Source organism: Cyanistes caeruleus, chromosome 19 (genome assembly GCF_971803275.1).
Source record: "Cyanistes caeruleus chromosome 19, bCyaCae1.hap1.1, whole genome shotgun sequence".
NCBI lineage: Eukaryota > Metazoa > Chordata > Aves > Passeriformes > Paridae > Cyanistes > Cyanistes caeruleus.
Genome location: NC_141719.1, coordinates 1531066 through 1545611, shown reverse-complemented (window position 1 = coordinate 1545611; position 14546 = coordinate 1531066). Strand labels below are relative to the sequence as shown.

General features: G+C 49.2%; 1 protein-coding gene across 3 annotated transcripts in view; it reads right to left on the bottom strand.

The window, feature by feature from the left end:
• Positions 1-2211: 2211 nt before the first annotated feature.
• Positions 2212-14546, bottom strand: part of SHISA6 (shisa family member 6) — a 176938-nt gene continuing 164603 nt past the window's right edge. For all 3 annotated transcript variants that reach the window (XM_086857113.1, XM_086857110.1, XM_086857112.1), the window contains 2 exons: positions 14274-14426; positions 2212-8503 (listed from right to left, as the gene is read on the bottom strand). In XM_086857113.1, coding sequence (XP_086713239.1) covers positions 7953-8503; positions 14274-14426 — 704 coding nt within the window. In that variant the 3' untranslated portion in view covers positions 2212-7952. The remainder of the gene's footprint in view (positions 8504-14273; positions 14427-14546) is intronic.

Genomic DNA, 14546 nt, shown 5'->3' with positions numbered 1-14546 from the left:
GCCTTTTTTCATGTGTGAGCATCCCAACACACTGAGGAATTGCTGCTTTGCTAATGGGATGGCTCTGTGCCAGCACTGGTGTGACGAGGTGACACCAGGCCCCTGCTCTAGGAGTGACCTGTGACCGAGGAAAATGGACAGAAATCCAGTTTTATTGTTCCTCAGGTGACTCCACACCCATCCCAACATTCCCATCCTTCCAGATAAGTGTCCAGCAGCTGGTCCTGCTCTCTGCTGCCTCTGGGCCCTGGTGAGGTTCTGCTGGGTCACAGGGACACTGTCCCTCTGGGCAGGCCTGCCCCGTGCCCATTCCCCAGGGAGGGGCCGTGGGGATCACAGAAGCACACAAGGAACCAGGCTGGAAAATACCTTTGAGATCATCAAGTCCAACCTCTGACCAAACACCTCCTCATCAACTAAACCAAGGCTCTGGCTCGGCCTGGGGATATCCCTCCACACCCCCCAGGGCACTGGTGCTGGCCAGGGGCTCCTCCTGTCCTGAGACAGGCACCAAAGTGTCCCTTCTGTCCCATTTGGGATGTCCTACCCCCATCAGGGGTGGTGCCAGGCCACCAGAGCCACTTTGGGCCGCCACCAGAGAAGCTGAGAAGGTCACCCAGTGAGGCCAGTGAAGGTGGCTTGAGTGAAGGCTGCTAAACAGTGAGCTCTGCACCTGAGTGCTGCCATCAATTAATACAGGGAACAATTAACACTAGGAACAGTGAGATTTGCTGTCTTTTGAGGTAAGGATTACTCCCAGCTTCATCTCTGTCACCACTTGCTCTCAACACCACAAATCCTGACGTTCTCCTCAATAACTTTTATGGGAAGGGAAGAAATTAGCTAATTCCCCATTGCTCCATCCCCACTTATTAGTGCTACACAGAATTGGGTAATTATGAATAGAACTGCCAGGCAAAACGAAACTTCTCCCTTAAAAATGAATTTTAATTAACTCTTCTGGGCTCATGTGCTCCTTAGGAAGTGCTGATGGTGCCTTGCTGACTGAGCTCTGCTCACACAGGAGACCACAAGCTTGGCCAGAGGGCTACAAAAGGGCCTAGCCTTCCCTCAAGACCCCCCATGGAAGATGAGGGTGGGGTGTTGCTCCTCAAAGCTTGTTTGATGTACTAAAATTTGATATACTAAAGTTTGATCTACTAGAGTTTGGTCTACTAAAGTTTGATCTACTTAAATTTGGTCTACTAAAGCTGAGCAGCAGAGTAACAGAAAGATACAGAATCATTGAATTACAGACTGGGTTGGGTTAGAGGGGACATGAAAGCCCATCCAGTGCCACTCCTGCCATGGGCAGGGACACCTTCCCCCATCCCAGCCTGGCCTTGGGCACTGCCAGGGATCCAGGGGCAGCCACAGCTGCTCTGGGCACCTGTGCCAGGGCCTGCCCACCCTCACAGGGAGGAATTCCTTCCCAAAATCCCATCTAAACCCACTCTCTGGGTGTGAAGCCCTTCCCTGAGTCCTGTCCCTCCATCCCTTCTCAATTGTCTCTCTCCTCCTTTCTCCTTGGCTCCACTCAGGCACTGAAAAGCCCCAGTCAGGGCATCCTGAAGCCTTTTCTTTTCCAGGCTGGGCAATCCCAATATGCCAAAGACTAAAAGCAGAGCTTGGGGCTTGCTGAGTGAGTGGTGGAGAGGTGACAACCTCTGCCCCACACAAGGCAGCAGTGGGAAGGATCCCTGCAAGCCCAGCAATGGGGAATATGAAATTCTACATTTCCTTCCCGAAAGGCAAGGAAAAAAGTCCTGCCTTGTTTCCCAGCTGGACAGAGTGGTAAGGAAGCCCAGGTTCTGAGCTGGTGGAAATGAAAATGCAGTTTGCCCCTCTGTGGTGGCAGTGGGGGCTGCTCAGTCACACCCACCCCGATCTCCTTGGCATTTTCACACCCTGGAAGGGTGATGGGGAAAATCCTGTGTGTGTTCTGCTGCCAAGGGCAAAAGCAAAGCCCCTGTGGAAGCCTCACCACCGTGGGACATTCCACAAGTTCCAACTTTGCAATTCAAGGCTTTCTAGATGGAGACAATATCATGGATTATGGAGGCAAATTTAAGGAAGGGCAACTTTAAAATAAAACATTCTAGGTTTGTGAGACAAAATTTTACAGCAAATGGTAATGTCTCTCTGCTCCCCCTGCTTTTTTCCTGGCAAGATGATGAAATGCAGTAAATAAATACATAAAAATAATGAGTCTTCCAGACCTTGCAGCATTCATTTTAATAGATGCTATTTAACTACACACAGAATCACAGATATCTACCTTTCAAACGCTGGTTACAAAGATTGGGAAGGCTGCCAAGAAAATGGCTTTTGTTTCCCCCCAATAGATATCAAAAAGAAACAATTTATATGTTGAAATTGCCTTTATTTTTTAATCCATAAATAGTTGTTACTGACAAAAGTGGAAAAATCCTTAAGACTCTAAATTTTACTAAACTGATAATATTTTTGTTTACAGTACATACAGAATGTGCTTTTACAGGTAAGTATAACAACAAGAATAATACAGAGAAAAACAGTCAAATACTGCTCATCTTGAAGCTTGTTTAATGGTTAACCAAGAGTCTGTGCAAAGTTACAGATACAAATGTACTTCCTCTTCAGTACTACTGTATAATAAACATGGAATCCATAAACTGGGCTAAAGCACAAAAATATCCACTTAACCCCTCTTAGGAAATATTGTCCCCCAAACTAAAAATATTACAGTAAGAAGTGTCTTTCTCAGAGCCAAGAAATTCTTGCTACAAAAGTGTCTCAGGGGTTTGCAGGCGGGCGGGAGCAGCGGCAGAGCAGAGGGTCAGGGGGAGCAGCTCCTCCCGGCAGCGGGGTGGGATGGAGACCTCCAGGGATGGAGAGACCTCCTGGGATGGAGAGAGATCTCCTGGGATGGAGATAGACTTCCCAGGATGGAGACACCTCCTGGGATGGAGACCTCCAGTGATGGAGAGACCTCCTGGCTTGGAGACCTTCCAGCACAGAGACCTCCTGGCTTGGAGACCTTCCAGCACAGAGACCTCCTGGCTTGGAGACCTCTCAGGATGGAGCCTTCCTGGCACAGAGACCTCCCAGACATTGTGTGGCCACGGTGAAGAGCTGGGGTGCTGGGAGCAGAGATCTCTCTCAGATTGACACCAATGCGCTCAGATGGCCCTGTCCAACTCTCCCCTCACCCTTGGGTGAAGCATGTTTGGCTTTTCCCCAGTGGGATTTGGGAATCTCTCACCACGGAGAGAGCTGGGAATGATCCCTTCTCCCACCTGCCTGTGGACACACAGCACAGAAGTGGCTGTTCCCCATGGAGCAGCCCCAACATGGGCTTATTGCTAACAACACTTGCTAGGAAAATATTTAAGCCCCTTTCTCACATATTTCCCTTCTTTAACTCAGCTGAAATACACCTGAACAAAAAATCTACTCGTGCTAAAGGTATTTCAGCACAACCCCTCCTTCCAGATTAAGCACTAAATCTGAAACTAAACAAAGACAAGCTATTTCTCCATGAGCTGAAGATGGCAAAATGATCACAAAGAGAACACATATTTCAAACATAAAATTACCCTGTTTCATGGTGATTCTGTTTGTGGTGGTGGAAGAAGATGAGGATATCTTCCCAGCTACCAGAAACTAAACATCTACAAAAACCTGATGCCAAGCTACTGCAGATTCCTGGTGGGAATGCTTGTGATAGAACAGAAATGTGCATGTGGGGAGCTCAGGTTCCTGGGAGCAGCTTTGCAGCCAGCCAGGCTCAGCAGACAGAAATTAAATCCAGGCCAGGGAAGGAGGGCTTACTCCCAGACAACTGTCTGTGTCTCTTCCCACCCGCCCCCATCCCCAAGTAACAGATCATCATTTATAAAAGGAACATTAAAACATTGAAAAATATTTCTTTCTTTTTTTTTTTTTTTTTTTTTTTTTACTTTCCTTAAAACATGATTCACTGGCATTAGAAGGCTTTTTATGACAAAGTTTCTGTTCCGTGTGGTGCTGTGTGTGGTTCATTAAAAATAGTTTTCCATGTTTCAAAGAATGATTCAACGCAGTTTGGAAGCTTTGATTGGTACAGGGTCATCAGAAGGTGTTGATTGCATTTTACAGTATGTATGTGTATATATATATATATATTTATCTATATACACATACACAGAGAATTGTATAAAACCCAGTGCAGCCATCCCGGATGTGTTGCTGCCCAGGGAATGCAAATAATTATCAGCTTGTAGGAAATAATATAAACTTTTCTACATCGCCCTCCCCCAGTCCCTGCACATGCACTCTGGGAACTGGACACTCCCCAGGTGTTTGTTCGCACCTGTGGGTGGAGAAAACACAGATCAATTCTTCAGAGTATATGAGATTAATCAAGGCAGGTTATATTTTGCTGTACAGAGGAATGTGGCTGCTTCCCGCTTTTCTCCTGAGTGCAAGATGTTGTGGTGACTCAGACATGAGGAGAAGGAAGCAGGAAGGTCCCAGCACAGGGAACAGCATCCTTTGGATGCTGCCTGCCAGGACCCTGACCAGGAGGAGAGCAGTGGGAATCTGGGCAATCCCACCCCAGCTCTCCTTCTGGGCAGAGAGGATTGTGACACATCACACACGATGTGCCAGGACAATGACAAACAAGATTAACCAAAAACACTTTGCTGCTCTACAGTTTCTGTTGTGAGAGGGTCTCAAAGCGTTCCACAGACGTCTGACCCCTCCATAGAACTGGAAATTCCCATTATCATCATCATGTGTGGACCACGGGGAGCTGAAGTGCTGGGGACCAGGCTGTGGGTCATGACACTCGGTCCCAAACCGAGCGTTCTTTCAGTGACAAATTCTCAGAAGGAGGAATAAGGGGAAAAAATGACCTAAGGACACCTGTGTGTGCTCAAATGCCACTGCCCCAGCCACCAACCCCTTCCAGCACACGGAGTGAGCTGTGGGAACACATGGTGCCCAGGTGGCATCCAGGGCACAGTTCCTTCCCAAGGAAATTTGACGAAAATTTTCTGTGGTGGTGGCAGAGTCCCTGAAGAGATTTGGCCTAAAAAGGCTCCTTGTGGGACACATCTGCTTGAAACCGTTGAGTGTGTGGAAAAAAGACAAGGAAATGAGGCTAAGATTTCTCTGGAGGATTCTTGCCCAGGTAAGACACGTCAGCAGAGGGCCTGTGATATTTGTTAGCTGGGACAGGAGAAGACACAGAGGTCAAATGGCCCAGGCACAGCTCAGCATCAGCACAGGCTACTTGAACAAAAAATTTCCAAATTTGCATCTGGTCCAGCAACTTCTTAGTTCACAAACAGAACATTTAGATGAGGACTAGAGCTTGAGACACACAGCTATGGACATGGAAAGAGAGGAGTGTTCACCTACCCACGGCCTCCCACTGTCACCGCTTCTCCAGCTCTGCCACCACAGCTCCTGGAGACTCTGCAGCGCACTCTGCCATCCCACAGAGTTCAGATCTCCCTGGCTCTGCTCGGGCCAAGCGAGAGTGGAAGAGCCCCAGAACCTCAGCAGGGGCTGCCTCCCCATCAGCTGTGAGAGTTTCTCTTCTCTTCACATGAGTCCCACACTTTGGCCTGTGGGAAGGTCATCAAGGGCAATGTTTTCACAGGGATTGTCTTCTGGGAGGAAAAATCCAGCGACTGAGCCGAGGAGCTTGGAGGTAGTCAGGGAAGAGTAGTGTCCATCAAGGGAGGGGGCAGGAGGTGAGGTGTGAGCCTGTTCTCTCTCATCTCTCCCGTGCCATGAACTGCCACCCTGATCCACAGATGGTTCTGGTTGTTGCCTACAGTGATTTTGCCCAAGGCTGCAGGATCTGACCCTGGAGACTGTAATTTTTTTATTCCCTCCCAGCTCAGTTTCCGTCAAACAAAGCCCCAGTAACCTCTCACTGATGGAGTCCTTCTCAACACAATCTCCATCAGATGGGGCAGGATAAAGCTCTGGAAACAGGACCAGCTCCAGGACAGTCTGGGGAAGAGAAAGGCCACCTGGACACCGCACTGAGGCCCACCTGTCAGTCCCACTGGGGTAAGGACACGTGCTCCTCCTACCTGCCCCTGGTGCTACACCAAAGCCTCCACAGGAGACTCCCACTCACACCCTCCAATCATTGTTTGCTACAGGACTTGACACAGTTGGGCTGGGAATGTCTTTAAGGCCAGGAGGTGGGAGGTATTTGAGGGGAGGGAGGAGGGCAGAGCAAAGTTCAGTGAAGCCTAATGAAGAGCCACGCAGGAAAAGAGTCCATGTGGGAAAGTGGGACACGAAGAGAAGTGCACAGGGATGTGCTCACAGCCTCAAGTCATCTCACCCCGAGGAGGGAGCGTGTCTGCCCGGAGCCATGGGGGGTGTGCGTGTGCTGGGGCCTCCAGGGCACATGGGGACAGTGTCCAGCACCCACAACTCCAGCACTGGGTCTGGCTAGCCTTCAAACCCTCTGAGACCCTTTCCTGGCCACAGAAGTGTGTTCCGGTGGGAGTCAGTTCTACAGAATTTGCTGGGAACACAAATCAAAAGGGGGAAAAAAAGAAAAACCAAACGCAAATCTAACAAAAAAAAAACAAAGCAAAGCCCAATCTGTCTGGAAAGCCAAAGGTAAAACCCTCACAAATTCTGGACCCACGAGTCTATGTTTTAAAGATTTTACAAATATACAGTATCTAATTAGCGTTATATCAGATATACAACATGCCCATTAATTATAATTATGCTGGATATATAATTTATATGCATGAAATGTAACTGTCTTCATGGTTAGGATTGGGACTCAGTGGAATTGGAATTTGGAAGGTTTTCTTGGGAGGCCATTGCAGGGAGAGAAAACCATGGAAAGTTACCGACCTGCTTTTCGGTAAACAGACACCCTCAGCTTTGTGCCTCTGCTAAGGGCTGGAAAATTATTTGCTACATATGGAGTTCCAGGCTGTATATGGGAAGAGAAAATGTTCAGGGGAACTGGGGAACTGGGCCGTGGAAAATGCTATCAGGAATAGAAACCTCTGGGGAGAAACCCAGGCTCGGTGGCAGCCTTGCTTTGCAGGGGTCTCAGTGGGGTCAGGACCTCCCCCAGCACAGGTCAGCAGTGTGGAGCTGAACGGGTTCTGGTGCTTTAGGTTCAGCAGTGGCAAGAAGCTGGAGGAAGGGAAACCCTCTTCCTCCTTCCTATTTACATGTTGGAGACACCAAGATACTAGAATGAGTGGAGAAAAGGGTCTAACAAGCATTTCAGCATATTTGTGCTTATTGAACACATCAACCCCACTACTTCCTACACTGAGAGAGCAGGCGATTTGTAGGCACTAGTATGTTTGTATCTTATGAGTATATTTAGTATAAACTAAAACTTTATTTCTCAGCCAGGCTATTCTTGTCCCTAGGTCTGCCAGTCCCGTAGGAAAGTCTGCCCTTGAATTTGCTCCAAGGGTGACAAGGAACAGATGTGTGGGTGCTGGCGGGTGTCGAGCAGCCTGGGGGTGACCCCAGCGGCCAGAAGTTCCCTACTTGCTACAGAAACATGAGGACCAAGAGTGAGGCCCCTTCCTGCCAGGATGGGGGGGCTGCATTTCCTCCTCCCTGTCTCAGGCTGCTTCTCCTTGGAGCAACTGAAAAGTCCTGAATTAATGGAAACTATGGGATAATGCAGGTGAGCCCTTGGAAGGAGCCATCGATTACTATGGCTTTCTTTGACAGAAACTGATGCACATCAGGAAATTTCCTCCGTTATCCCTCACTAGTGTCTGACTGCTGCTTCAGTTCTTCCTGTGTCACTGATGAAGGGGTGGCTTTAAAAACATCGTGGGTGGGACTGTCAGAGAAGTCCTTGCAGACACTGAGTTAGTAGAGGTTATCTTGGCCTATAAGGCCACTGCAGAACGGGGTGCCGTGGCCACCCCAGTCCTTAAGGAGTATCTACAATGCACTGGGTCATGTCAAACAGTCACCTCTGTTTTGCTGGCGGTGCGGTAGTGGTGGTGGTGGCCGGGGATGTAATGCAGCTGTTCCACCGTGTTGTGCCGGCGCGAGGCGAACGCTTGGCGCTTGGCCGAGGTCGGGTTCATACTCAAGGTATTGTACAAGTTATTTGAGGCACTGGGATGGGACTGCATTTTTGACATCCTGTAGCGATCCAAGACCGGTGTTGACACAAAGACATCTGTGTGTGACAATGCCCTGGACATGGACTGCTCGGGGTACCCCGACCGCTCCGGGGACAGCAGCGGGTCCTGGGAGTGCAGGCGCTCTGCCGACAGGAGCTGCTCGTCTGAGAGAATCCGTTCGTAGGACATGCTGAACTCCTCGGGCATGATCCTCTCAGGGGACAGCACCCTGTCCTGGGACATGGCCCTGATGGGACGGCGGGGCCTGTCCCGGTGGTTGCTCTGCTGAGACATTTTGATGACGTTGATGGGCAGCGTGCCCCTGGCTGCCAGGTCGGGCAGGTGTCTCCTCCTCATGTAGTACTCGTCAGCCTCTTTGTCAGCTGTGGGAAGGGAAAGGGAGAGGTTAGAAGTCCAGGGTGCTGTCCCAGGGGTGCAGAGGGGCTGTGCACGGCAGGATCTGCCTCCTGGTGACCCCTGAGGGACCATCTGCCACAAGAGTGGGCAGCCCTGCATGTGTGCTGTCACCAAGGGCTTGTGGCAGACAGAGGAGTGTGAAGTGCACGGGGACAGTGCAAGTCTCTGGGCAAATTAAAGCAAATTTTCCCAAACCAGGACAGCAACCCACACTCCTCCATGTGCTGTGGAGGCCAGACCAGGTACCACACCATTTACATGAGAGGTGAGTTATGGAGAAATTCCCAAATGTCACCTTTGCAGAAAGGAACGGGGCAGGTGACACGAGCAGGTGAGGTCCCTCTTCGAGGACATGCACACCTCATCTCCGGCCTCAGACATGGGTATTCCCTGGAGCCAGTGAGTGACCTCATCACATTTTAATCACCACATTTAAATATTTGTAAATGTGATCACAAAACAGGTTTGGTGGTCATGGGATGGTCTCTGAGACACTGAATCACCTGCCTGAGGTTTTGTTTCCCATTTTTATAATCAGCCTTGGTTGATATCATTGGATTTATCCCATGGAACATTTCTTGCTCGGTTTGCTGCTCCTGCATCTTAAATGATGTCTCTGCTGCTCTGAAATGCAGCACACACCCCCCACACAGTCACCCTCTTTTTTTTTTGGCTTTGAGAGAAATGCTGCAGTCTCAGAGAGGTGTTTCAGATTTTTTTAAAAAGCAACAACAGAAACACAAAAACTTTCTGGTTAATCCCTCTGATGTTCACATGCTGTGAAATGGGGTACTGGGATCACTTACCTGGAAGGAGGCTTGGCAGCCCTTGGGCAGCCTGAGGTGCCCTGATGTGTCTGTGGCTGCAGAGCTGCAAAGCCCAGAACACCCATCCCTCCCAAAATACCACTGTCACAAGGGGGAGAGCACAGCTCTGGCCTCCTGGGGCCAGGGCGTGGAGTCACATTTAATGTTCCACACTCATCCCTGTGAGCCTTCTGCCTCCTTTCTCTCTCTGAGATGTTCTCCTGATGTGACCAAATGTGTCCCACTCTCTTTCTGGCTCCTCAGTGACTCCAGAGCCCCTCAGAGTGAGACCCACCTGGCAGTAACTCTCCTCTCCTTGGGTAAGACAGCACCCACGTGCATCAAGGCATTTCCTTTCCTCATGCAAAGGTAAAGGAATTTCCTGCACCTCACGGAAGAAATGAGGCTTTTTGCACAGTAACCTCACAGGAAGAGCTTGGCACGGCGCCCCCAGAGCTGGGCACACACTGCAGCCAGCATGGACCTTCCCTACCAGGCTTGAGCCAAGTGCTGATGGGCAAACACATCCTCTCCTACACCAGCCAGCTCCTGGGACTGACATAAAATTTCTTTTGGAAAGTCATTTGCTTAGAAGACAAATGTGATGAAGATATATGATAATAAAGAGGAGCTTTTTTTGTTTTCTTAGTTCCAGTATGTCAGTCCATGGCAGGTGATGTAAGACAGGAAAATATCAGATGGTGGAAGAGGAAAATTCTCCATGCATGGATATTCTGAGGACATTAGAGTGACAAAAAGAGCAAAGCTCTGTTGCAGGACAGTTGGGGTGATCATGGGGCAGGTGAGGTCGGCGCTGCCTCTTCCTGTGCGCCTTCAACAGACCTGGTAGTTAAAAAATGGTGGAAATTCCCTCTTTCTTCTGACACAGCCATCACTCTGTAGGTTTTATGCACCACACTGGCTGGGAGGTGAAGACAGCTGGCTGCTTGTCCCATGAGCCAGAGCTCACGTGGTGGGTGCTGAGCCGTGCTCACAGGACACCAGCTCAGCCAAGCCCTGCAGAGCTGTCACCACCCTGTGCTGGCTGAGGTCCCTCACTTTTGTCCTCATCCCCTCTCCCACATCTTCCCTTCCCTCCCACGCCCCTGTGCACAGCCCAGACCTGTGAGGAGCCGGGGTTGGTTCCCTCTCTCACATCCAGTAGGAGCTGAGAACATCTGTGCTGCCAGTGCTGCTGCCAGCCCCTTCCTCACAGCCCACACGCCCGTGAGGTCACCACAGCTCCCCTGGTGGGATTTGCTCTCCAGAGCACACACTGCAGCAGTGAGTCTTTCTTTTTTGCCATCCAACACTTCTCGGAAGGATGTCTCACTGCAAATGTCAGGCAGCAGCTCTCCTGGCCTTGAGTTCTCTTGTGTCTCTAAAATCAACTTCTAGGGAGCCTGAGGGCGGGGGAAATTCCACATGGCCCCAGGAATTGGAGGCATTTTCACTCTGTTTTGGCCGTAGTTAGGAACACCAGGCTGGGTGTGCACAGGCTGCAGAATGGGAATGAAGCAATTAGCACTCTGGCACTTGGCCTCTGCTCTGGATGAGAGGAGTTCCACCGGATTTGCCCAAGTGACTCTAAATAGATGTAATTAAAGCACAGAACTTCCCAAATGGAGATGTGCTTGGATGCTCACACCTAGCTCTGGTAATTGCCAGCAGGAGCTAAACCAGCTTATGTGAGGTTTACAGCTCTGAGGCTGCTAGAGAGGTGGCACCAGCAGCTGGTTGGAAGTGTTCTGAAGTTGTTCCTGAGATTAAAAAGGCAGCACCCTCTACATTTGAAGATGCTTTAGGAGCATAAAAAATACCTTTTCTTTCCCTCTCCCAGCCTGTGGTCCTTGTACAGGTCTGCACTTTTGCTGGCCAGAGCTAGACCTTTCAGGGAGCTGATTTAATATCAAAGATGCTTCTAAGCTCACTCAGGCCGTGCTCCCCGTGATGCTGAGGAGGAGGAGGAACATTTCCAGGTGTGGAAAAATCTTCTCATCTCCATCTCAGAGGAGTCAGAAGAGGCGGAACAGCCGTGTGTCACACCCAACAAGCTGCTCGAGGCAGCACCAGACAGACATTTTCCAGGCTGTTGGCTCTGAGAGGGGTGTCAGCCTGAGCCAGGGATGAGGAACGGAGCCTGGCAGGAATGTGCTGCATCATCCACGTGCCTCGTGCCAAGGGAGAGCTCAGCACAGCGGTGGAACCGCAGAATTCCTGCACCCAGGGACAGCAGAGAAACAAATGCAGCTCCAGGCTTGGGAGAGTGGAGCTGCAGGAGCTTTGCCCACCTGCTGCAGGTGAGAAATGTGGAGGTCTGCTCACACAGTTGGCCAAAACCAGTTTCTCTGGGAACTGAAATCTTGGAATCATAGAATAGTTTGGGTTGGAAGGAATCTTAAAGATGATCCATTTCTAAGCCCCTGCCATGGGCAGGGCCACCTTCCAGGCTGATTCATGTCAGCCTCAGCACACCAGCACAGTCCCTGGGACAGCTGGGACCTGGTAACCCTGCCCCTTATCAATGGTGCTCACATGACAACTGCATTCGCAATTTTAACCAAAGTAAAACTTCAATCCAGTGTGTTTCTCCAGCAAGGATGTGCTTAAAAATAAAAAAAAAACCTGTCTTAAGAGGATTCCAAAAAAGCAGGAATTGTAAGCAGATATAAAGGAATCACTGGTGTATTGCTTGACAGGATTTTTTCTGTTTTTGAATCAATCCCATACTTCTGGGTCTTGTGTTTTTCAAACATTTGGAACTGGAATTACTGGAAATTATGCTTCCTGCACATTTTCTGGGCTTTTTTCACTGGTTTTGGTTGGGATTTTACTGCCCTTTCTTTCCTCTTTTGGCAGTTTCTAGAACATCACTCAGGGCTGGTCTCACCAAACTTCAGAAGTGTTTGAATGCTTCAATTGCCTTGGCTTCAGACTAAGCAGTTTTGCCCTCAGGCAGCTTTTTTGGGGTTTTGGTTTGGTGGTTTTTTTATTATTTTTGTTTGTTTGTTTTTTCTCATTTGGAGTGAGATCCCCAAATAAATGCTCGTAGACATTCCACCCCAGCCTAAGCTGCTGCTGCAGAAAGGCAGAGCAGAGCTCCTCTGGTGCTGGAGTTGCAGAGAGGAGGCGTTTTGTGGTGCTGTGGGAATGGAACATGGAGCACAAGAGCCAAGGCTAGTTTTAATTCCTGTTCTTCTACATTATCATGGTGAGAATAGATGCACGTGTGTGTGCATGTGAGGCCATCACCGTAATTCCTCTCCTTTTCCTAAAGGTAATTTCCCCAGCTTTTTTCCTCTGCAGCTCCAGCAGGTTTCCCTCTCTGGGCTTGTCTCTCCTTGTTTTAATTGGCTTTAACATTTCCAAGCTGCCCAGTCATTTGTGATGATTCTCCAGCCAGCACCAAGTGGTTTAATATGCCTGAAAATAGGAGCTTCCTTCCTGACTGACCTTTCTCACTTAGCTGAGAAGAGCAATTCCCTGGAGCAGCAGGCAGGACGGAATTAATCTGGCTGCTCTTGCTCAGCCACATCCTCACACTCTCCCATCCCTGCTCTCACCCCAGCTGCCAGGGGGTGCCCAGCCCCTCAGAGACCCCCCAAAACAACCCAGGTGAGCCGGGGAAATAAAGAACCCTGCTCTTTCACCATCCATCTTTGCTAACTGGAGGAAAATAAGTAACTTTTCCCTGCCTGGCAAGCTTGAAGAAATCCAGACAAGCATCTGAAACATAGATTTAAAAAATATCTAATGCTTTGGTCAGATATAAGTATTTGTTAATGATCTTTTTATAACTTTTTTTTATTATTATTTTTTTCTAACCATGACGGGGAGCCCATTGGAAAGGAATAATTTTAAATAAAATAATGAATGTCCAGTAAGTAATATTCAAATGACAGCTTTTAGATATTGCAGGTGGTTATTTGTTTTTGGTTTTTTTGTGTGTGTGTGTGTGTGTTTTTTGTTGTTGTTGTTTTTGTGGGTTTTTTGTTGTTTATTTTGTTTGTTTGTTTTTTTGTGTTGCCTTTAACTCCTTCATATGGAATAAGAAAATTGTCTCTTGCTGGCATTTTACAAAGGGAGGTTTGGGAGCCTCTTTTGCTTTGACTCTGAAGTAGAGCAGCTCTGACACACACAGAGTGTAGAACAGAGCATGGATCTGAGCATGGAACAGGTCCAGAGCATGGAACAAAAAATGGATCTCAGCATGGAACAGATCCAGAGCATGGAACAAAAAATGGATCTCAGCATGGAACAGGTCCAGAGCGTGGAACAGAGTGTGGATCTGGGCACAGAACAGGTCTGGACACACAGCCTGGAACAGAAAGTGGATCTGAGCCTGGCCCAGGTCAGGAGCAGTTCTGACACACCCAGAGCATGGAAATGAGCATGGAACAGGTCCAGAGCATGGAACAAAAAGTGGATCTGGGCATGGAACAGGTCAGGAGCAGCTCTGACACACACCACAGAGCACATGGATTGCAGCACTGCCCAAGGCAGGCAGGGCTCCTCCTGGAAAAGATGTTCCCAAGCACCTTAACATCTTTCTGTTCTCATTTCCATCTGCCCCTGTGGCTGAGATCCCTGCCCTGGCTGTGCCAGGGGCAGCTCTGAGCACCCAAAGGATTCTGTCAGAAACAGACCTGAGCAGAGGAGTGGGAGCAGCACAGCAGGGTCAGCAAGCAATAACCACATGCACCCTCCCAGAAATGAAATGACCTTCTGCACTCATCCCTGATGGGAAGTGACAGACAAAGGATCAATACTGGGGATGCCAGCCTGGGACTGCCCCACCAGAGGGACATTATTATTCCCTATATTTATATTTAATGTAAAATATTTCTATATAATATGATATTTCTTAATTATTCCTTAATGCTGTGCCAAACAAACCAGGAGCAGGGTAATGAAACGAGCTGACACCTACTGAGCCTCTTCAGAGATGAATATTTACTGGGGTTTGTCTTGACAGCAGACTCGTAGGACGGCGGGAGGTGGGAGAGGTTCTGGAAGGAGCGGGAGAAGGACAGGTCGTAGGGCTCGGTGGCTGAAGTGAGGATGTTGTTCATTCGTGGCTTGTCTGTAAAAAAGCAGCAGAGAAAGGCAGGTCTAGAGGGTGCAGGGAGCGATGGAGAGGGGCAGGATGTCCCCACAGGCCCCAGCAGGGAGCAAGGCTGGGCCCAGCCAGCCCCAGGCACAG